The sequence below is a fragment of the Erythrolamprus reginae genome, chromosome 2 (assembly GCF_031021105.1).
Source record: "Erythrolamprus reginae isolate rEryReg1 chromosome 2, rEryReg1.hap1, whole genome shotgun sequence".
NCBI classification, from domain to species: Eukaryota; Metazoa; Chordata; class Lepidosauria; order Squamata; family Dipsadidae; genus Erythrolamprus; species Erythrolamprus reginae.
Window position 1 is genome coordinate 274,031,647 of NC_091951.1, and position 23,526 is coordinate 274,055,172.

Sequence of the window (23,526 nt, forward strand, 5' to 3'; positions counted from 1 at the left end):
TATTAGAAATTAATAAAAGGACTTCATCTGGTTCCATATTCCAACTGAATTTAGAATAAAAAATATGGTCTTACATGTGAGATAATTTGTATCGAGTGTATTAATCAATCAACTTGTATCACAACACTGGAAACAGCATCTGTGCAAAGCATCTCAGAGCAAACAAAATAATGTAGATTAGTAGACTATGTTGAATTTTTAAAAAAAGAATTAAGAAAATTTATATGGATCCCCAGCTCATTTTCAGTGATTCTGAGCAGCTTACAAAGATTAAAAAGACACCAATATTAAAAAACAGTAAAAAGCAATACTGTAATCCCATCCCCACTCCTCCGGCAGAAACAATCAATTAATCAAATAAGCCACTTGACTTGATCCATCCCACTCTGGGTTCTCCAGGTCTGTTGGCAAAATGAGATCTTCAGGGCCTTGCAATAGAGTGTCCGAATTGGGAGGTGGGTGTCAATCTATTCTATGCAAGATGATTTTCTGTAGAGAGAGAGTCACCACAGAGAAAGCCCTTCTTCTTAGTTATTAAATATGAGGTCTTCAAACTTGGCAACTGTTCTGTCTGGGTTTTCCCAGACCTCCACACCCACTGAAAAACAGCCAGACACTCTGGTAAAATCCAAAAGTAATTTATAGCAGGAAAAAATAAGCACAAAGGAAAACCTGTCTTCACAGCAGACAGGTTACAATACTTTACAACAGGGTCCTGATGTCCAGTCAATTCCAAAAGCTTCTTGCTGGCACACCCCCCCAAGGTTTCAAGAGTCCAAGGCACAAACCAGGATTGTAGCCACCAAAGTTCACAAACAGGTCTCACGAATCTCCAAGATAAAACTCCACAAGCCAGGAAGGGTGGGGCCGCCTTTTATCCTTTCCCAAGCACCACACCCAAACCCAGCTGCGACCCCTAATGCTGGAAATATCTGGCCAATTGCGTTCTTCTCTCGTTAGCTCTCCTCTGTCGCATATCTATGAAGTCACTAGCATCTTCCCCCAGGGAATCCAGGCTGCTTGCTGGGGAGAGCTCCCCCTGGTGGAACTCTGGCTGTCCTTCATCTTCAGCCTGGGATTCAGCTTCTTCATCAGTCTGCCCCTCCTGGTCCTCAGCCTCTGAGCCGGACACCGACAGCAAATCAGCCATTCCCGGAGGGGTCCCAGGCTGAACCACAACAGCAACTTTAAGACTTGTGGACTTCAACTCCTAGAATTTTGGGAGTAGAAGTCCACAAGTCTTAAAGTTGCCAAGTTTGGGGACCACTGTCTCAGATGTACCTTCTTAGGAGAGGGGAGGTGTAGCATTTTCTGCCTCACTGCTTTGATGGGTCAAGTATGTATGATCAGTAATGGGCAGCCAAAATTTTTACTTCCACACTGTGGATGTGTCTTGTTTTGCGGGTGTGGCTTGATGGTCAGGTGACTGGGTAGGAGTGGCTTGCCAGCCATGTGACCAGGTGGGAGTGGCTTGAATGATCATCATCGTGCAAGTGAACTGTTAAGTCCTCAGCTTACAACCTCACCAGTGTTGGTCTCTGGGGAGAGGAAATGGGCCCCCTGCAACTCCTGCCGGTGCTGGTCTCCCTGCTACTTTCTGAGGAGGATGGGAGGGTGGGATGGTCAGCTGGAGCTGGGCACACAGCTTCATTTATGTTGTGAGCTGCCCCAAGTCCTCGGAGAGGGGCAGCATACAAATCCAATAAATAAATACACAAATTTCCACTGATGGAACTGCATTCCACCCCATCCTGCCTGCTGCTCACCCCTGCATATGATCCAGAAAAAAAGAATCACATTTGTAAGCTTTGTAACCAAGTCAGTATGCAGAGAAAGGGGTCAAGGGTCATAAACACTCACCTGTGACCAGCATGTAATATTTTGGTTGCCTTTATTGTTGTTTCTAGGATGGGTTCTTTTTATGCACCCTGTCTTCCTGCTATCAATGTTCTCCGCCTCCATACATCTATGTACCTTCAGTGTTGGGCTGTGATGTGCTGCAATGTTCCCCATGAAAGAGTCTTCAAAGCTTCAAGATCCAATAACTTCTACATGGCAATGCTCTTGTTCATCCTATTCCTCTCGACTCTGCCCGTTGTCTATACCATCGTATCCATCCCACCATCGTTTGACTGTGGTCCATTCAGGTCTATAGCTTTGAGTATCCTTTTCTTCCTTAACTGATATGGCACCAATGAATAGAATAATATTGGGTAGATTCCTTCAACATGAATAGTTGTTAAGAATCCAGGAGTAAAATGCATTGAACTTTGTAACATACATGTCTGAGTCACCATGTTACTTTGATTTTCAACAGGAAATTTATGGGGGCCAAATGCTCAGCAAAACTTCTCTTGAAGATTATTGATTGATTGATTGGTTGATTGATTGATTGTTTGATTGGTTTTTTTGTTTTTTGTTTATTTATTTATTCTATCTATCTATCTATCTATCTATCTATCTATCTATCTATCTATCTATCTATCTATCTATCTATCTATCTATCTATCTATCTATCTATCTATTAGATTTGTATGCCGCCCCTCTCCGTAGGGAGCTTACCAGCCTCAAGGGGCTATCAACATGCTTACAATATAAAATCCATTTTATTTTTGAAAGGACACCTACAAGCCAACAAACAAAAATCAGATGTAGTAGAGAGCATATTATAGTTAGGAGATTTTGCTAGATTTGCTTTTAGACTGCTTGTATCGATATCCATATTCAGAGTTGGTATTCAGCTGGTTCGTACTGGTTAGAGCGAACCAATAGTAGTGACCTCTGGGTGGGCCTGTCCTCCTACCCCTATCCTATCCTATTTAGGGAAGGTTTGAAGCTGTGGGTATGCGCGCATACTGGGTGTGTGAGCAAAGAGAATGCACAAAAGGAATTTATATAGTTCTAATAGTAATACACAAATGTATGTTAAATGAGAATCCTCCATTGTTTATCCCCTTTCTGATTTTTAGTTATGCCACAGTTATGTTTTAAAAAATCCCCTTTCTAATCACATTTTAATACAAATGCAATATTTTAAAAATGATATTCATCATATTTGCATTTGACAAGTTATATAATTCTAATAATACATATTTTTGTTAAATTATAATTTTTCATTATTATCTTGTTCAATTTTTTTTATAACCATCATCATATTATCAAAACGTATTCAAAATTACCATCACTAAAATTCTAAATTTCCTTTTTATTATTAATTCACTTTGTAATGTAAAGATATGCCATATAGAAACATAGAAACATAGAAGATTGACGGCAGAAAAAGACCTCACGGTCCATCTAGTCTGCCCTTATACTATTTCCTGTATTTTATCTTACAATGGATATATGTTTATCCCAGGCATGTTTAAATTCAGTTACTGTGGATTTACCAACCACGTCTGCTGGATGTTTGTTCCAAGCATCTACAACTCTTTCAGTAAAATAACATTTTCTCATGTTGCTTCTGATATTTTTCAAAGTATAAGATGCACCTTTTTCCTCCCTAGTAGAGGCCAATAATTTGGGTGCATCTTATACTCTGAATATATACACCCCCCCTCCCGCCCCAACTAGATGCTAACGATCTTCCCAGCTCTTACCTCGCAGGCTTTTTCATTGTTTCATAATTTCCAGTTTTTCATCTATATTGTGCTTTTTGTCCATAATCCCCTCGCATCTTCTTGTCTTAGTGTCTTGAATTATCAACACAATTTCTTCCCAAATTCCTCTAATTTTTTGTTTTTGTTTTTTATTTCTTTTTGTCCAATAATCCAGCAAATTTATATTTCAACCTAAAGCCTCAATAAATAAAATAATAATAATGTCCAATGCCCAAGAGTCTTTGTATCCCGAATTTAATCAGTCTGTTCCTCTAAATAGTCCAAAAGTCCCTCTCCCAGTTCAGTCTTATATCAAAGCTTTCGGGATCTTTTTAATAGTAATTTTTTTGTTATTCTCAATTTAAATCTCCAAAAGCTAAGTCTTTCCAGGATGTTGGGAATATGTTATACCTTCCTTTGACAGCAGATGGCAGGCTTAAATCAGATTTCAATCTTAACCATTCTTATCCAATTTTACTAGAATATTCCAAAATATAAATATGATATTAACTTTTTATATAAATAGCTCCAGCATTTTAAAGTGCCTAGCCCAAGCCAACACCTGTTGAATGGGAAAATCCAATTTTCTATATTTTTTATCAAATTCTCCATTGTCTTCTTTCGATTATTATCTCTTCCATTGTGAAGTTTTAAAGTTTTACTCAAGGTGTTAAGTTGCATCCACTTTATGGATAACTATGAGACTCATTTTTTCTGGAAACTATTTTGGGGTTACACTTTCAATAACAAAGATTCTTCTCACCCAATTCCAAACACTGTTCTCCAAATCTGCTCCAGCACTCCTCTTAGATGTTAAGCTGTCTCTGTCTCTGTGGCAGCCATCTTAGACTGCCTCTTCTACTTGCCGAAACTTCAGATCATGCAGAATGCAGCTGCGAGAGCAGTCATGGGCTTCCCTAGGTATGCCCATGTTACACCAACACTCCGCAGTCTGCATTGGTTGCTGATCAATTTCCAGTCACAATTCAAAGTGTTGGTTATGATCTTTAAAGCCCTTCATGGCATTGGACCAGAATATCTCAGAGACTACCTTCTGTCGCATGAATCCCAGCGACCGATTAGGTCCCACAGAGTGGGCCTTCTCCGGGTCCCGTCAACTAAACAATGTCGGTTGGCGGGCCCCAGGGGAAGAGCCTTCTCTGTGGTGGCCCCGACTCTCTGGAACCAGCTCCCCCCAGAGATTAGAACTGCCCCTACCCTCCTTGCCTTTTGCAAACTCCTTAAAACCCACCTTTGTCGTCAGGCATGGGGGAACTGAGATATCTCCCCCGGGCCTATACAATTTATGTATGGTAAGCTTGTGTGTATGTCTGTTTAATAATGGGGTTTTTTAATATTTTAAATTGTAAATTATTAGATTCGTTATACAGTGAACCCTCGAGTTTCGCGTCCTCAAGCATCGCGAAAGGGCTATTTCGCGAGTTTTCAACCCGGAAGTAAACTCCACCATCTGCGCATGTGTGCCTTTTTTTCTATGGCCACGCATGCGTAGATGGTGGAGTTCCCCAGCTGGGAAGCTGGGCGGCTTCCCTGGGTCTTCCCCCTCTTGCCCCGGTAAGACCCCAGCGGCGGCGCGAGCAACGGCGTGGGCGGGCGGGCGGCACGCGCGGGGACACCCCAGCTCCGCTGCCCAGCTGGGGAGCAGAGCTGGGGTTTCCCCAAGCGTGCGCGCGTTGCTGGGGCTGCTCCCCAGCTGGGGAGCGGATCTGGGGTTTCTCCAAGCGCGCACGCGTTGCTGGGGCCGCTCCCCAGCTGGGGAGCGGAGCCGGGGTTTCTCCAAGCGCGCGCGCGTTGCTGGGGAGCGGATCTGGGGTTTCCCCAAGCGCGCGCGCGTTGCTGGGGCCGCTCCCCAGCTGGGGAGCGGAGCCGGGGTTTCTCCAAGCGCGCGCGCGTTGCTGGGGCCGCTCCCCAGCTGGGGAGCGGAGCCGGGGTTTCTCCAAGTGCGCGCGCGTTGCTGGGGCCGCTCCCCAGCTGGGAAGCGGCCCCCAGCAACACGCGCGCGCTTGGGGAAACCCCAGATCCGCTCCCCAGCTGGGGAGCGGCCCCAGCAACGCGCGCGCGCTTGGAGAAACCCCGGCTCCGCTCCCCAGCTGGGGAGCGGCCCCAGCAACGCGCGCGCGCTTGGGGAAACCCTGGCTCTGCTCCCCAGCTGGGAAGCGGCCCCAGCAATGCGCGCGCGCTTGGGGACACCCCGGCTCCACTCCCCAGGAAACCCCAGGCGCGAGCAACGGGGTGGGCGGGCGAAGGGCGGGCGGCGGTGGAAGTAAAAACACCATCTGCACATGCGCAGATGGTGTTTTTACTTCCGCACCGCTACTTCGCGAAAAATCGATCATCGCTTGGGGTCCTGGAACGGAACCCTCGCGATGATCGAGGGTTCACTGTAAACTGTTTTTATTGTGTTGTGAGCCGCCCCGAGTCTACGGAAAGGGGCGGCATACAAATAAATAAATAAATAAATAAATAAATAAATAAATAAATACATACATACATACATACATACATACATACATACATACATAAATAAATAAATAAATAAATAAATAAATAAATAATTAGAGAGAGAGAGAGAGAGAGAGAGAGAGAGAGAGAGAGAGAGAGAGAAGAAAAAGTCCTGGAATTCTTCAGGAGAGTTGCATTCTCCCAGGCGACATCACAGGATGGCCCTCTTTTGCTTTCCTACCCATACAAAGTGGTTTTGGCTCCTTTTGGAGCCCACAAGCAGGGAAAAGCTAGCACAGGGACGGAGAGTTCTGTTCCCTTGGAATCGCCACCATGCCATTTCCAGTTCCATCCACTTTTCATAGTCATGTGTGTGAAAGTGTATTTATGGGCACACGTCTTTGAGTCAGTATTGATTCCTGGCAACTGGATAAACCCCTAAAGGGTTTATCTTTGGCAAGATTTTAGAAGTAATTTGCCACTGCCTGTTTCCTACCTCTAGGAGACAATGATCAATAAACAGGAGCTTTACAGAGAGAAATCCAAATTAAAAATAATAACAGTAGCACTTAAACTGATATACGATATTTCATAGTGCTTTACAGCACTCTCTGAGTGGTTTACAGTGTCAGCATATTTCCCTCAATAGTGTATGTACTCATTTTACTGACCTTGGAAGGATGAGTCAACTTTGAGCCCAGTCAGGATCAAACTCCAGGCTGTGGGTAGAGTTTTCCTGCAATACTGCATTCTAACCATTGTGCTGTCCCAGTTTTCACAACTATAAGGAATAATTATTTGAACCATGAGAACTATTAAATAATGGAATACTGTAGTTTGCTTCCTAAAATTATGGGATGTCCATAACTGGAAGTCTTTCAAACAAAGACTGCAGTTTCCCCAAATTTCTTTGAAATTTGGAATCTAAGATTCATACAAACCAATAACAGCTAAAATGCTGTTTTAGGCCAAATTTATGCTAAAATGATTACTCTTTTCAACAAATTTCTATGTAAGAAAAAGTCTCCATGACAAGATTGTTCCTTAACACACCCTGGTATTCAGAGTTGGGGGGTCTTCAACCTTGGCAACTTTAAGACTTGTGGACTTCAACTCCCAGAATTCCTCAGCCAGCTGAGGAATTCTGGGAGTTGAAGTCCACAAGCTTTGCTGGCTGAGGAATTCTGGGCTGATTCTAAGGAACTCCAGATTGATCAGTGGTGGGCTGCTACCAGTTGTATTAAGCGGTTCACCCAGCTTCAAAAATGTGAGTGCACGCGGCTTTAAAACCTGGCGACATACCCTGTTTCCCCGAAAATAAGTCACCCCCGAAAGTAAGACATGGGAGAGGTTTCGTAGAATTGCCTAATATAAGGCATCCCCTGAAAGTAAGACGTAGGAGATGTTTCATTTTGCAGTATTCCCGAACAGAACATATATAAAACTGCTGTCCATAAATTGCATTGCAAATCGCTGCATCAATCAGATTTAAAACACATCCAATATGCATCCAACATGCAGCTGCATGTTTGGATGCGTTTTTGCTGCAGCAGGATACAGGATACAATTCATTGAAAAAAAATAAGACATCCCCTGAAAATAAGACGTAGCACATCTTTGGGAGCAAAAATTAATATAAGACGCTGTCTTATTTTCGGGGAAACACTGTATGATGGAATAGCACCGGAGAGGGTGGGCAACCTGTAGCTCACAACTACTGGGTTACCTGAGCCTGTCCGAACCAACAGCAGCCCATCTCTGAGACTGATGTAACATTTATCTATCTATCTATCTATCTATCTATCTATCTATCTATCTATCTATCTATCTATCTATCTATCTATCTATCTATCTATCTATGCCGCCCTTCTCCTTAGACTCAGGGCAGCTTACAACATGTTAGCAATAGCACTTTTTTTAACAGAGCAAGGCTATTGCCCCCACAATCCGGGTCCTCATTTTACCCACCTCGGAAGGATGGAAGGCTGAGTCAACCTTGAGCCGGTGATGAGATTTGAACCGCTGACCTTCAGATCTACAAGTCAGCTTCAGTGGCCTGCAGTACAGCACTCTACCTGCTGCACCTCCCCAGCTCAATAATATTCTTGATATTGTTATAAATGCCATTTCTTTCTATTTGGCATTAATTTGAAGTCAAACAGTCTTTGTCTGGTTTTTATTTACATCTCTCTGTATTATTTCTGTTAATAGTGGTAAAACCAGAATGTTTGAAGTCATCGGAGAAACTCTGGAGCATGATTTCCCTTCCTGGTTTCAGAAGGTTTTCAGCCTGGTCTCCAACCCCGGTGTGATCTTACCTTTCATTCTTCTGATGGTGTATGTACAACATTTTTCCTCCTGTCAGAATGTTTATCCTTTTTTAAAAAACAAATTTCTTTATTAATTTCCAAAAATTTCCAAAAATTACAGTAAACCATTAAGCAATTTTACATTTACTTATTTACATTGATTTCCTATTTGAACCATATAGCTTAGTACAATATTTACAGTATTCTATCTTTATTCCAATTTCCTTTTTTTGGCTTTCTGTCATCGATCCATTGATATCAGTTTTCCCATATGTTGAAATATTCTGAGTCTTTTTGTCCCCTTAATTCAATAGTTAATTTGTCCTTTTCTGCACAGTTGTAAGGTTTTTTTAAATTAAAATAATTATTATTTTGATTATGTATCATGGGGGAGTTGAGACACCTTCCCCCAGGCTTTTTTATATTTTATGTTTGGTATGTATGTGTTGTTTGGTTTTAAATATGGTAGGGTTTTATATGCTTCTTTTTAATATTAGATTTGTTTTGCTGTAATATTGTTTTTATTATTGTTGTGAGCCGCCCCGAGTCTTCGGAGAAGGGTGGCATACAAATCTAATAAATTATTATTATTATTATTATTATTATTATTATTATTATTATTATTATTATTATTATTATTATGCTTTCAGTAGGTGGGTGGGTATTTTTCCAACATTGTGCAACATAAGTCTTGTAGCTGTTGTAATACGTACTACGTACTACGTATATATGTAATACGTATATTTGATGTTTTTTCTATATTGGCTTTTGAATATTCTCAGTAGAAAAAGTTCCAGGGGTAAATTCTATAGTTGCACCTGTTATTTGTTGCAACCAGTTGTGTATTTTTACCAATAATTCCTCGCTTCAGGACATAACCACCACATGTAAAAGAAGGTGCCATGTTCCTTTTTTGCACTTCCAGCAGCTTGGATTTAAATTTGGATATACTTTCGCTAATCTTGCTGGAGCCGAATACCAATGGTAGAACATTTTGTAATGGTTTTCTTAGTAAGATGCCAATTTTGTTAGTTTATAATTTCTATTCCAAGTTTGTTCCCAGTCGGCCAAGTGTATGTTATGTCCTACATATTTTGCCCAGGCAATTATGGGTCCTTTGACTATATCTTTGATTCATTCAAATTGTAAAAGATCATTGTAAAATTTAGAAATGATTTTATTTATTTATTATTTATTTATTTATTCATTTGTCCAATACACAATACATATGGAAGAGAATAGACATGAAGTAATATATATAAAGATAATATGTAAAAACAGAGGAGAAGATATATGAAAGGAAGAAAATATATATGATATATGAGATAAAGGAAAGACAATTGGACAGGGGACGAAAGGCACACTAGTGCACTTATGTACGCCCCTTACTGACCTCTTAGGAACCTGGAGAGGTCAATCGTGGAGAGTCTAAGGGAGAAATGTTGGGGGTTAGGGATTGACACTATTGAGTCCGGTAATGAGTTCCAGGCTTCGACAACTCGATTGTTAAAGTCATATTTTTTACAGTCAAGTTTTATCTTTTATGCCTTCTCTGTGGAGACCCCGGCCCTCTGGAATCAACTCCCCCCAGAGATCAGAACTGCCCCCACCCTCCTTGTCTTTCGTAAATTGCTTAGGACCCACCTGTATCATCAGGCATGGGGGAATTGAGATATCTCCCCAGGCTTATATAGTTTTATGTATGGTATGCTTGTGTTGTATGGTTTTAAATGATGGGTTTTTAATGTTTTTTAGATATTAGATTTGTTACATTGTCAGATTGTTATTATTATTGTTGTGAGCCGCCTCGAGTCTGCGGAGAGGGGCGGCATACAAACCTAATATTATATTTATTATTATTATTATTATTATTATTATTATTATTATTATTATTATTATGTCAGTACAACACAGCAAAAGAGATCACTATGCTGGATTTCGTATTTCATCACCAGTCGGGCACTTCCCAAGCACCTAGGACTGCGTGATGTAGCAGCGAATTATGTTTGCCGATCCCAGTAAAGCGGCATTTTGCAATTGACAGATGGAGATTTTGTCAATTCCGATGGTTTTCAAATGTCCGCTGAGATCCTTTGGCACTGCGCCCAGCGTGCCAAGTAACACTGGGACCACTTTCACTGGCTTATGCCAGAGTCGTTGCAGCTCGATTTTTAGATCTTCGTATTTCACTAATTTCTCTAGCTGCTTCTCCTCAATTCTGCTGTCTCCTGGGATTGTGATGTCGATGATCCATACTTTCTTTTTCTCCATGATCACAATGTCCGGTGTATTATGCTTCAGAATTCGGTCAGTCTGAAGTCGGAAGTCCCACAGTAGTTTTGCTTGCTCATTTTCGACCACTTTTTCGGGTTTATGATCCCACCAGTTCTTTACCAGTGGAAATGGTAGTTCCGGCACAAGTTCCAGTGGATCATCTGTGCCACAGCATCATGTCTATGCTTGTAGACAGTCTGTGCGGTCTTTTTGCAGCAGCTGAGTATGTTGTTGTTGTTGTTGTTGTTGTTATTATTATTATTATTATTATTATTATTATTATTATTATTATCATCTTCAGAATGTTTATTCTATTTATTTTATTACTGTCCCTCCTTTCCCCACAAGAAGCTTAGTGAGCTTTCCTTTCCTATTTATCTACACAAAAGCCCTGTACATTGGGCCATTTCAAAGATAGAGAGAAACAGAAAAGATTATAATCTTGGTGGAAGCAATCTGTAGTTTGTATTTCCATTCCATTCCACACAGCCTGTTTTTCTCTCCCTTCCTTTTATAAATCATTAAACTTTATCTTTTCAACTTGAAGACGGTTGTTATATCAGTGTCATAGTCATTGACTGCCATAAAATATGTGCTTTCCCCACTTTAGGCTGAGCATCTATTATCTCAATGCTACATCGAAAGGGTATCAGGCTATGAATTTGGAGCTCAAGAAGAAATTGCAAAATGTAAGAAGGCTGAAGACACGGGGTTGATTTTGTTTTTGATTATTAGACGTTAATTCTATCTATGATTTTAATTATGAGATTTTTCTTTTTTATTCTTCTTTCCCAGCTGGCTGAAGAAAACAAAAGGAGAAACAAGCAAAAAGCTCAGCAACCACAGGACAATGAAGAAGTCTCCGGTGAGACGCAGAACAATCCCAAGGGAGCCCAAGGTGAGGAATGCTCTGAAATCTGTTTTATTCCAGAGTTCCTGACAGATTTACTAGATAAATTATAGCCCGCATGGACTACAATAAATCAAATCTGAGAGTCGATGGATTAAAGTAGAGAAACAGATTTCAAACGAAGTTACTTTTATTAAAAAATAACAAAATATAACTAATGCCTAATCAGAGGCATTTTCTATGCATGCTACATCTTTGAAGGCAAAAGAAAGAAGGTGGATTCTTTGGAGAAGAAAGGAAATGATGCATGTATGGCAGGCAGGATTTTACATCATAATGGGTGGAGCTAACAAACATATACTCTGTTAACTATTTAATTACTAAATGTCTCTGAATGTCTCTGGGGCTGGCAATACACAGTGTGACAGTTCCTGCCAGTGTTCCCTCTAATTTTTTTGGGGTGGGGGGTGGGCGGAAAAGTATAGTGTCTGAGCGGCAGTCCCTTTGGGACTGGGCGGCACAGAAATAATAAATAAATAAACAAACAAACAAACAAACAAATAAAAAACCCACCCTGTTTTGCCTCAGAGAATTTCAAAATAAAATACTGTACTGTGTGTCTATAACATTGAGCTCATAATAGGGCAACTCTATCAATATCAAAATGCCACTTAAATAGTTGAGCTAGTTTCAAACTAGATTTTGATTTTCTTTCTCTCTTCCTTACTCCCATTCTTTTTCTTTCTCTTTTCCTTCCTCTCTTTTTTCTATCTGTTTCTCTCTCTTCCTCTCTCTCTCCTTCCCTCTCACTCTTTCCCTCTCGGCTTCTGGGCAGGTTTGGAAAACTCTGAGTTGATGATGATTTTTAAGTGAGCGATTGCTCACTGTTCAGCTTAGAGGGAACTATGGTTCCTGCCCTTATTCTGAGTACTTTTCTGTAGAACATTTCCTTCCTTATCATTATTTCCCACTAGTCCATCTGACCCTAAAGCAGAAGCTTCAGAAGCCAACCTGTAAGGATAGCATCGTCATTCTAGACCAGGAGTGACAAACTCGATTTCATTGAGGGCTTGTAGCAGGGTTGTGTACAGGGGTGGGCTACTGCCTGGATGGGATTGAATGCAGTGGGGTAGCGAAAATGGACCTCCACCTCAGATTACCCAATTTGCACTGATAGATGTTGAAAGAAAATGCAGGGTGTCCTGCATAAGCCATGCCCACAGTGTGGTAGTAAAAATTTTTGTAGCCCTTTACTGGTTAGGTATGACCTCGGAGGGATGGTTCGGCATGGCCAGGGTGGGCGTGGCCAGGTGAACATCAATCATGTCGGGGGCATCTGTGATGAAGCAGGACTTCCCTCAGGCCCTCCCTTCCTCTCATTATAATTGTGAGCCGCCCTGAGTCTATGGAGATGGGCAGCATACAAATCTAATAAATAATAATAATAATAATAATAATAATAATAATAATAATAATAATAATTTCCTTCCTTCCTTTTTCCTTCTCTTTTTTCCTTTCCTTTTCCTTCTCCTTTCTTCTTCCTTCCCCTCTTTCCTTCTTTTTCTCTCTATTAGTACAGGGTACATGGTTGTTAGGGATTGCCATTGTAAACTGCATATTGTACACTTGTACCAAACTTAAAGGGTTAATGTGCACTTAAAGAGTTAACTTGTACTTGAAGAGTTAATATTCAAGGCTGTTTTGTCACTTCCTCATTGAAGCTATAGAAGCTCATTATTCTGCTCAGTCATTTCCTTTTTACTTTTGCCTGAGAAGGGGGAGTTGTGTTTAAGCTTCGTGCTTGTATAAGCTTTGTGCTTATTATCTATATTGTATTTTGCTTTGTACCCTAATCTTGTAATTGCTCAGTGCTATTTGCTTTGTGATTGCTCAGTGCTTATTATTCTGTATTTGCTTCATGCTTATTCTGAATTGTTTATATTTTGTTTATATGTAAATAATACTTATTTAACTAAGTCTGTGTCTTGGCTTTATCACATATCCATGCTCTGTTAAAATTCTCTGCTCGGTGATGTCAAAGGTTTCATAGCCTAGCTATACCGAGACAAGCCAACACCCTCCTTGCTCTCTTTCCATCTTCCCTTCTTTTTCTTTGTTTCCTTTCTCCTTTCCTGTCCCTTCTTTGATGCTCAAATGCAAAAGGGGAAACATTTCTCCTTTTTTTCATTTTGCTTTTAGTTTGTTTTGCTAGCCCTCTGCCAGGGAAAATGGAGCCCGAGAGAGCCACTGGCAGAGGCACAGTGAGACGGTCCTTTGCTGTTTGTAGGGTGACCCCACTGGCCCAATCTAAGTGGGTCTTGAGTTTGACATCCCTGTCAAGACAATTCCTTAGACAAAAGCTGAGTGAATTGGCAGCTGAACCTTTGGACACTGAAAGCTCAATATTAACTGCTCCAAACTTGACTGTAAAAATACGACTTTAGTAATATAGTTGTTGAAGTGTGGAACTCATTACCGGACTCTGTAGTATCATCCCCTAACCCCCAACATTTTACCCTTAGACTGTCCATGGTTGATTTCTCCAGATTCCTAAGAGGTCAGTAAGGGGCGTGCAAAAGCACATCAGTGTGCCTTCCATCCCCTGTTCTATTGTCTCTCCTATATCCCATATATCTTCTATCCCTATATCTTTTATTCTATTCTCTCATTAATACATTTTATTCCTATATTCTCTCTTGTATTCTTTCTCTAATATATTTTCCTCAAAGGTGTCTTCTATTATCTTCATTGTGTATTATTGTGTATTGGACAAAATAAATAAATAAAAATAAATAAATAAAGTATGACTTCATCCCCTCTACCACATTCCCTCAAACTATCTTAGGAGATACAGGGCAACGTAACTTCCACTCCTATATGTAGCTCATAACTTCCACTCCTACATTTTGCTGCTATCTATGCTCTTTTCATCTGCTGTGTGAGGTGATGGGATAACTTTATCTAGGCCAGCCCTTACTTTTCTGCATCCACAGTTCAACACCTGATGGGGAAAGATCCTGTTGAATGCCTGCCTTCTCTGCATTTGTGGAATTTGGAACCACAGTAGAGCTTTTGAACCGTTCAAACACAGTAATCCTTCATTATCTTGTGTGTAAATGAGTGCTATTAGTGGCCCCATGTGATCCACGCATCATAAGTTCCTACTTTGTCCTTGACATTTGGAGATTGAGATCCAATTTCTTTTAATCTACCACAGATTTGGAGGAAGAGTTAATGATTATCTATCTGTCTGTCTGTCTGTCTGTCTGTCTGTCTGTCTGTCTGTCTGTCTGTCTGTCTGTCTATCTATCTATCTATCTATCATCTATCTATCTATCTATCTATCTATCTCATCTATCTATCTATCTATCTATCTATCTTATTATCTATCTATCTATCTCATCTATCTCATCTATCTATCTATCTATCTATCTATCTATCTATCTATCTATCTATCTATCTATCTTATTATCTATCTATCTATCTATCTATCTATCTATCTAATTATCTATCTATCTCATCTATCTATCTATCTATCTATCTTATTATTATCTATCTATCTATCTATCTATCTATCTATCTATCTATCTATCTTATTATTATTATCTATCTATCTATCTCATCTATCTATCTCATCTATCTATCTTATTATCTATCTATCTATCTATCTATCTATCTCATCTATCTATCTATCTCATCTATCTATCTATCTATCTATCTATCTTATTATCTATCTATCTATCTATCTATCTATCTATCTATCTATCTATCTTATTATCTATCTACCTATCTCATCTATCTATCTATCTATCTATCTATCTATCTATCTATCTATCTATCTATCTATCTATCTATCTATCTTATTATCTATCTATCTATCTATCTATCTATCTATCTTATTATTATTATCTATCTATCTATCTATCTCATCTATCTATCTATCTATCTATCTATCTATCTATCTATCTATCTATCTATCTATCTATCTATCATCTATCTTATTATCTATCTATCTATCTATCTATCTATCTATCTATCTATCTCATCTATCTATCTCTATCTATCTATCTATCTATCTATCTATCTATCTATCTATCTATCTATCTGGACTTATTTGCCGCCCTTCCCCAAAGACTCATGGAGACTCACAATGTATAAAAGCAATACAAAAAACAATTCTAAAGTCCAATTATAAAACTAATCTAAAACCATATAACCACACTCATTCATGTCGCAATCGTACTAATGGCTAGAGCAGAATGTTAGAGCTCAACGACCCCAGACCTGCTGGCAAAGATGAGTTTTTGAAGCCTTCCAGAAGGCCAGGAGAGTGGGGCAGTGCAAGTCTCCGGGGGGAGTTGGCTCCAGAGGGTTCTTCTTGGTTTAACACGTTTATTGAGTTTTAAGATACAATAAGATACAAAATTCAAAAGTAATTAGAGGAGTTAATTATTTTCTTGATTGCATTTTTTCCTGATTCATTTAGTGCCTGGACATCCAAACTGTACGTTTGCCCAAATCTTGGCTTCTGGAGCCCTGTCAAAACTCACAATCAATTGTTCTATTCTATTCTATTCTATTCTATTCTATTCCATTCCATTCCATTCCATTCTTTCCATTCCATTTCACTCCACTCCATTCCATATTTAAATGTGCTTCCCATCTCACTGACTCCAGGTAGCATATACATTAATAAATCCTCTTTCTCTCTCCCTTTCTCTCTCTCTCTGAATAAATTCTCTCCCTCCCTCCCTCCCTCTCTCTTTCTCTCTCTCCCCCCCTCTCTCTGTGTCTCTCATATCTATCTATCCTCTATCTATCCATCCATCTATAAAACACAGTGCACAAATTTATTATATGGTACACATTAGGTGGGCAATTGTGTTTAATATATTTAATTAAGTTCATTTTAACTATATTTAATTTTTGTTCCAACCTTAAGGTATCTATTATTTATTTCAGACATGACACTAAAAAGGCAAAACAGATTCTGCACTTGTGGTTTAAGATGGTGGGTTCATGAACCTATGCCACAAGGAACCACAAGAGAGTTTAGGAAGGGCTTTGGTTAAGAATTCACATTTGTATACTGGGTTTTAAATAACAATTCTCTTCCTCAAACCATTTCAGATAAAAACAAAGGAGAGAAGGAGTCCAAGAAGAAGTCACCTCAAGAGCAGGAAGAAAGATCCGGTGTAGCCAATGGAAAGCTTCCCCCTCCCTGCAAAGGACAAGGGGGTGGAACCCCACCTTCTCCCCACATAGCAGTGACACAAGCACCAGAACCCCAAGGCAGAGGCCTGAATGGAACTCCATCTGGTGGAACTTTTCAGCCACGGATGCCAGGACCGCCTTGAAATTACCAATAAGAAAAACTTTCCAGCAGTATGTTTCAATATATGCAATGCTGCAATTCAACAATGAGAAGAGTAATTATCCAGGAAGAACCATAAGGAATACCTGAGGCGACACAACTAAGATTGCTACCATGAAGCATGGTAGAATGTATCAGAAAACCCATGCTGGATCAAGCCAGAGATCTAGTCCAGCTTTTCCAGAAAACAGTCTGGATACATTTGGGATGCTCCCATGCCTGCTTTGGAGAGCAATAATGTCCACCTATAGCTGCGTATCAGCAACCGGTAATTTAAGCAATTGTTTTTCAGATGTGGAAAGTGTAAGATGGACTTCCACTCCTAGAAGTCCCCAGCCAGAATGGGGACCAAACGCTTATTGGGAGCACAATAGCAATAACACTTAGACTTATATACCCCTTCACAGTGCTTCTATGGCCCTCTCTAAGCGGTTTTCGGAGTCAGCATATTGCCCCCAGCAAATGTGGATCCTGATTTTACCCACCTCAGGTGGATGGAAGTCTGAGTCAACCTTCAGCTCACCTCTGGAGAGATCTACCAAATTTCGGGCAGCTGGCAGTCAGCAGAAGTACCCTGCAGTACTGCAATCTAACCACTGCACCACCGCAGCTTCAATGATACTTCAGTTGGACTGGAGTTTCCTTACATTTGGCTTCCAGGGATCTATGAGCTCCAATGTGGGAAGCAAAAAAACTTGCAAGCTAGTAAGAGCTGGGAACATCATTAGCACCTGGAAAGAAACATTCAAGGACCTTCCTTCTTTCCCTCACATCATCTCTTCAGCAACTTTTCATACTATCTCTATGTGCAAGCAATAGGAGCTAACTATATCTTTTCTCTCCAGAGTCTTATGCCTGTAGAGACAATTGTAACTTGATAAACTACCCAGGAAATACAATTAGTGAGAGGAAGAAAATTGCTATTATATGGGGCATGAATTATCTAATAAATTAAAAAAAGGAATGGGTTATAAAGGAGAACTTGTGCAATGAGGGGCAGTTTATACAGCTAAGAACTCGTGTCAATCAGACTCTCTCTTTCTTGCATTGTCATTTTTTACAATATCAGCTGGGATATCAATACAGTGATACCTCATCTTACGAACTTAATGGGTTCTGGAACGATGTTTGTAAGGTGAAAAGTTTGTAAGATGAAACAATGTTTCCCATAGGAATCAATGGAAAAGCGATTAATGCGTGCAAGCCCAAAGCTCACCCCTTTTGCCAGTCGAAGCGCCCGTTTTTGCACTGCTGGGATTCCCCTGAGGCTCCCCTCCATGGGAAACCCCACCTCTGGACTTCCGTGTTTTTGTGATGCTGCAGGGGAATCCCAGCAGCACAAAAACAGGTGCTTCGCTGGCAAGGGAACTCCGGAGGTGGGGTTTCCCAGCGAGGGGAGCCTCAGTGAAATTGTAGCATCGCAAAAACACAGAAGACCTTGAAACCCCACCTCCAGACCTCCGTGTTTTTGTGATGCTGCGATTTTGCTGAGGCTCCCCTTGCTGGGAAACCTCACCTCTGGACTTCCATTGCCAGCGAAGCGCCCATTTTTGCACTGCTGGGATTCCCCTGCAGCATTGCAAAAACATGGAAGTCCAGAGGTGGTGTTTCCCATGGAGGGGAGCCTCAGGGGAATCCCAGCAGCACAAAAATGGGAGCTTTGCTGGCAACAGAAGTCTGGAGGCGGGGCATCCCAGTGGCGGCAGCTTGGGTTTGTAAGGTGAAAATAGTTTGGAAGAAGAGGCAAAAAAATCTTAAACCCTGGGTTTGTATCTCGAAAAGTTTGCATGACGAGGGGTTTGTATGATGAGGTATCACTGTATGTGATACTTCCAGAGGGTCTCCATGGATTCCCCCAATGTGTTAAAGCTTTTCTCTTTTAAAATAATCTTTATTTTGCCCAGAAAATGGGATTTTCAATATAGGGGGATCACACTACCAAAGTGGATTATTGCAATGTCTCTTGGATGGGGGGGGGGGAAGGGGGGGCTTGAAGACAGTTCTACTGGAGTAACAGTCTTGAAGGAAGCGTCACATTACATACCATGGTTCTGAATCATCAGTATTCATCAATCTGCAGTTGACAGAAGTACGGTTAGTCGCTGGGCACAGAGAAAGACACTGTTGGGAAAGACACTGTTGGGAACATTCACAAACGTTTGTGTACAATTTATGGAGAATCTGCAGTTGACAGAAGTACGGTTAGTCGTTGGGCACAGAGGGCTAGCAGTTATTTTCATGCTCCAGTTCAAGATGCTTAAGAAGGTTGAGTGTAAATTAATTTTAGACAGGTTTAAAATATTCACTGCATGAAAATTAGCAAGCAACTAACAACCAGAAATAGGAGTGGATGGCATACATACATTAAAAATAAATTAATAGCAAATGCACACAGAAAAATAAAGATTCTTTTGTTTTGATCTGAAAAATTATTTTTCTTCTTTGTCCTTTTGACTTAATTCAGCAATAAAAAAAATAACACATATAAAAGTATTCTTACAAATTAAGAAGAAATCAGGGAATTCTATGTTTTATTGAGACTTTGTGCTGTATGCAATAGAAATATGATACCAGCAGAGGGCATAACTTAACTTCTCTTGCTGCTGTTCAAGAAAACTTCAGCCTTTTCATATGGTAAAATGTGTTGGTTGCAAAAAAGCTGCTACAGAATCCTTCCGATTTTATGCCAGTCTAGATTAACACAATGGCCACTAACACAACTATTTGTTTTGACTAAATGTGCAACTCTTGCTATTTTGCTGACGTGCCTGCACGCCAACACAAGAGGGTATTGGGATAGGTTCAATTTTTGTTTTTAAATGGCATTGAGCCATTCCTTTCCACCCTCCCACCAATGTCTCTAAAGCCAGAGTTTGTCAACATATGCAGCTTTAAGAAATGGGGGCTTTGACTTCACTTTGACATCGGCTAGAAAGAGAAATGCCTATATATAAATACGAGGGTCGCCCAGAAAGTAATGCACCACATTTTTTTCCTCAGCCGACAGTAATGGTACAAATACAAAACTTTAGATATACATTATTTGAATTGTCAGGAGTGCATGTGTAAATTTTGCCTTTCTTCAGACAGATAGTGTAGCTGCAGCAGTGTTTCGAAATGGTGTCTGTAAGTGATGTACGTTACAAGCGGCGTGTTGTAATTGAATTTCTCATTGCAGAGAAAGACACTGTTGGGAACATTCACAAACGTTTGCGTACAATTTATGGAGAATCTGCAGTTGACAGAAGTACGGTTAGTCGCTGGGCACAGAGGGGGAGGCCATTAGAAGACGGTTCGGCAGAGCTCCAAGGCTTTGGGACCAGAACAAGGAGTGGTACCGACAGGGCATAAATGTCCTTGTGTCTCACTGGAGGAAGGCCATAGAAAGGGTCGGAGATTACCTGGAAAAATAGGGAGTGTAGAAGAAACATCATTCTTTCTTGTGCGTAAATTTCATTGTGTTCAATAAATAATTGTTGAAGAAAAAAAAAGTGGCATATTACTTTCGGGTGACCCTCATACTTCTCAATTGTTGCAAGAGTGGCTCATGTATACAGAGTGAGGCACAGGAATTTAATGTCTTTAAAATGGGTGCATTATTTTATGACAGTCAAAGCTGTTGTTTTTAATTCCAATAGATAATATATATTTTATCAGGAAAAAGAAATTCCCAAAGCTGGTTCCCTGTGAATTTGATGGGTTTAGCTGGGGTTGGCAATTTTAGACTGAAAAATTGGAAAATGGTGATTGCATAGAATTTTTGTCTGTGTTTTTTTTTAAAGTGATGTCTTGAGTGTGGGGGGATATTCTTAAATTCATAATTCATAATAGCAAGTGTATCCCTATCACTATGTAATGACTTAAAAGTAAACAAATGTTTTCTGTTTATGGATACAATGCTTTAGTTAAACAATGGAAATTTTGAATTTTAAATATTTAGCTCTCTTCCCAGATTTTTTTTCAGTTCACAGGTTCTTATCTCTGCAAAACCTCACAGTTTGGCCTCCTATTTGTTATACATTTGCCAGGTGTCTGGTTCAATGTTATGATTAAATGTCTCACCTTCAAAATAAATAATTTTAGTTCTATCCAAAGTTTACTGTTTTAAGAAGTGTGGGGCTGATGAGTTTAAGGCAAGAGAAACATTATAGATTTTTCTTGTCTGGTATTTATTTTTCTCAGACCACTTTAACTTACGCAGTGCCAAATAATATTAGGGAATTCCTGTAAAGACAAAGTTAAAGTCTGTGTTTATCGACCATAGAGTAGCATCTGTAGAATTGGGTCTTTAGATATCAGTGGTTAAAGACTCTGAGCAGTGGTTCTCAACCTTTCTAATGCTGCAAACCCTTAATACAGTTCCTCATGTTGTGGTGACCTCCAACCATAAGTCTAGTGCCAATTCTCACAACAGAGCTTTAAGCTAATTGGCAGGAAGATCAGAAGGGCACCCCCCCCCCCCCACTGTAAATGCCTGATTGGTCATATTGTAAAAATATGTTCCAAGGCGCCAGAATAGACGCTTTAGTTCCTAACACCATGAGAAATTTGTCTTTCCCCATAGTCTTAGGCAACCGCTGTGAAACAGTCGTTCGATCCCCAAAGGGGTCCTGACCCCCAGGTTGAGAACCACTGACTGTGAGCTTGTCAGCTGGAGAGCTGACAGCCCAGGCTCAAGACCCAGGCTCCACAGAACACTTGTTCAAGTTCCAGCCCTCCTAGCAGTTTGAAAGCATGCAAATGAAAGTATGTTAATAGATACCACTTTGTTGGGAAGGTAGTGACATTTTGTTTGCCTTTGGCATATAGCCATGCTGTGACCATATGACCACAGAAGGTTCTTCGGACAATGCTGCCTTCCACAGCTAAGAAATGGCGATGAACACTATGCCCTAGAGAGACACCACTGACAAGGAAACCTTTACTTATGGGCCTTTTTACCCATTGTGGAATCATTATGTACAAAAAAGCAGATAAAGTTGAATTCTCTTCAACCTTATCCATCCTGCTAGTCTAGGACATTTCCAGTGAAATAGGCAGGAGCTATTCAGGTGTGGATCTGGTTGTTCACAGCTGACATATCTCCAGTTACAACTGGAAGGTCTAACAGATTTTATCTTGACCAACTTCAAACAAAACGTTCTAGATTCCAAATTAAAAAATACCAATTCTATTTTTTAAAAATATGACCACAATAGTGATCTTTGTAATGTCTCTTCTAAACATCCCCAAATACAGTGGTACCTCTTCTTACGAACGCCTCTTCATATGAACTTTTTGAGATACGAACCCGGTGTTTAAGATTTATTTGCCTTTTCTTAAGAGCCATTTTCACCTTACAAACCCGAGCCTGGGTGTGTGCGCTCTTTTACTGCGCATGCGCTCTCTTACTGCCGCAGGGATTTCACTGCCTTGTTGCTGACACTGCTGGGATTTCCTATTTGCTTGCCGCCCCCGCAGGGATTTCCTGCCTCCGGACTGCCTAGACTGACTGTTGCCGGCTGAAGCGCCTGGGATTTTCCCTTAGCTTGTGGTGGCAGTCCAGAGGTGGGGAATCCCAGCTGTGGCAAGGACTGGAGCTTCAGCCTCAGACAAGGCTCCCTGGCTTGCACTCCATGCTTGGCACCCGCTTCCTCCAGGGGAGTCCAGTGGGCTTTAACTCCCCACTCCCCCTGCAGGCTTGAAAATTGTTTTAATTGGAAGGAGCGGCAGAAGGAGAAGCAGAAGCGAGGAGGAAAGACACATGCTCTCCTCCTCCTCCTATTGATCCCACTCCACACGGAACAAACTAGAGGCCAAAAAAAGTGAAAAAGCTTCTTGATTGGGGAGCGCAGCTGCTGGGTATGAGGGTGCATATGAGCAGGCGGGGAGAAGAAGGAGGAGGAGACAGAATCAACGAGGTTCTGCCTTCCTGTTTAGCATCCCGAGCCCCCTCCTCAAATACCCAGACGCTGTCAAAAAACCCCCAAGAGCGGCTGAAAGTTTCCCCAAGACAGTCACAGGGGAAAGTGCTCGGGGGGGGGGATGGGAGTCCCTTGCAGTCGGTGTGGTGCAGAGCATCCCATTGCAGTGTCTCCCATGTCAGAGCCCCCCCCCCCGAATTGTCCTGGATCCCGGGCTGCCCGCTCGCACAGCTGCCAGTAGTTTTCCTTCAGGGAGAGAGTGTGCGATTTACCTCACCCCTACCTTTGCGGTAGTTTCTGCTGCGGCAGCCAAAAGAGAATGGTGCCCATGGAGTCCTTAGGCGGCTGTGCCTCCAGAGCTGCTGCCTGCCTGTGGTGCCCCGCATATGGCTCAAGGCGGTGACTGTCATGGGTGTTTGGGTCCACCGCCAAAGGCCAGAGAGGGAGGGAGCCAAGGGTGGGTAAAAATGTTGGATAGCCCACCAAATGCCGCTGCCACCACCACTGCTTGACTGGTGAAGAGTCACCGGAGGAACGGCTTGGGAATGGCCCAACCCTCATGGAGGCACCAGGCAGCTGTGCCAAGGGGGCCCTTGTGCGCAGTCTCTGCTCTGCATTACGCCTTTTCCTCCCTTTCTCTCCTCCTCCTGGCATGGCAGCAGCAGCAGCATTTGGTGGGCTACCCGGCAGTTTACCAGCCGGAAAACAGGCAAAGCGAGTTTGCACAGGGGTCCTTCCTTTCCAAGGACTCAGC

The 23,526-nt window shown here is 41.3% G+C and overlaps 1 protein-coding gene across 1 annotated transcript in view; it reads left to right on the top strand.

Moving 5' to 3' along the window:
- TMC1 (transmembrane channel like 1) overlaps window positions 1-16,852 on the top strand; it is a 142,984-nt gene extending 126,132 nt beyond the window's left edge. The window contains exons 19-23 of the mRNA XM_070736891.1: window positions 1,908-2,147; window positions 8,274-8,399; window positions 11,256-11,334; window positions 11,441-11,543; window positions 16,626-16,852. Of these exons, the coding sequence (XP_070592992.1) occupies window positions 1,908-2,147; window positions 8,274-8,399; window positions 11,256-11,334; window positions 11,441-11,543; window positions 16,626-16,852 (775 nt within the window). The remainder of the gene's footprint in view (window positions 1-1,907; window positions 2,148-8,273; window positions 8,400-11,255; window positions 11,335-11,440; window positions 11,544-16,625) is intronic.
- The last annotated feature ends 6,674 nt before the right edge of the window (window positions 16,853-23,526 follow it).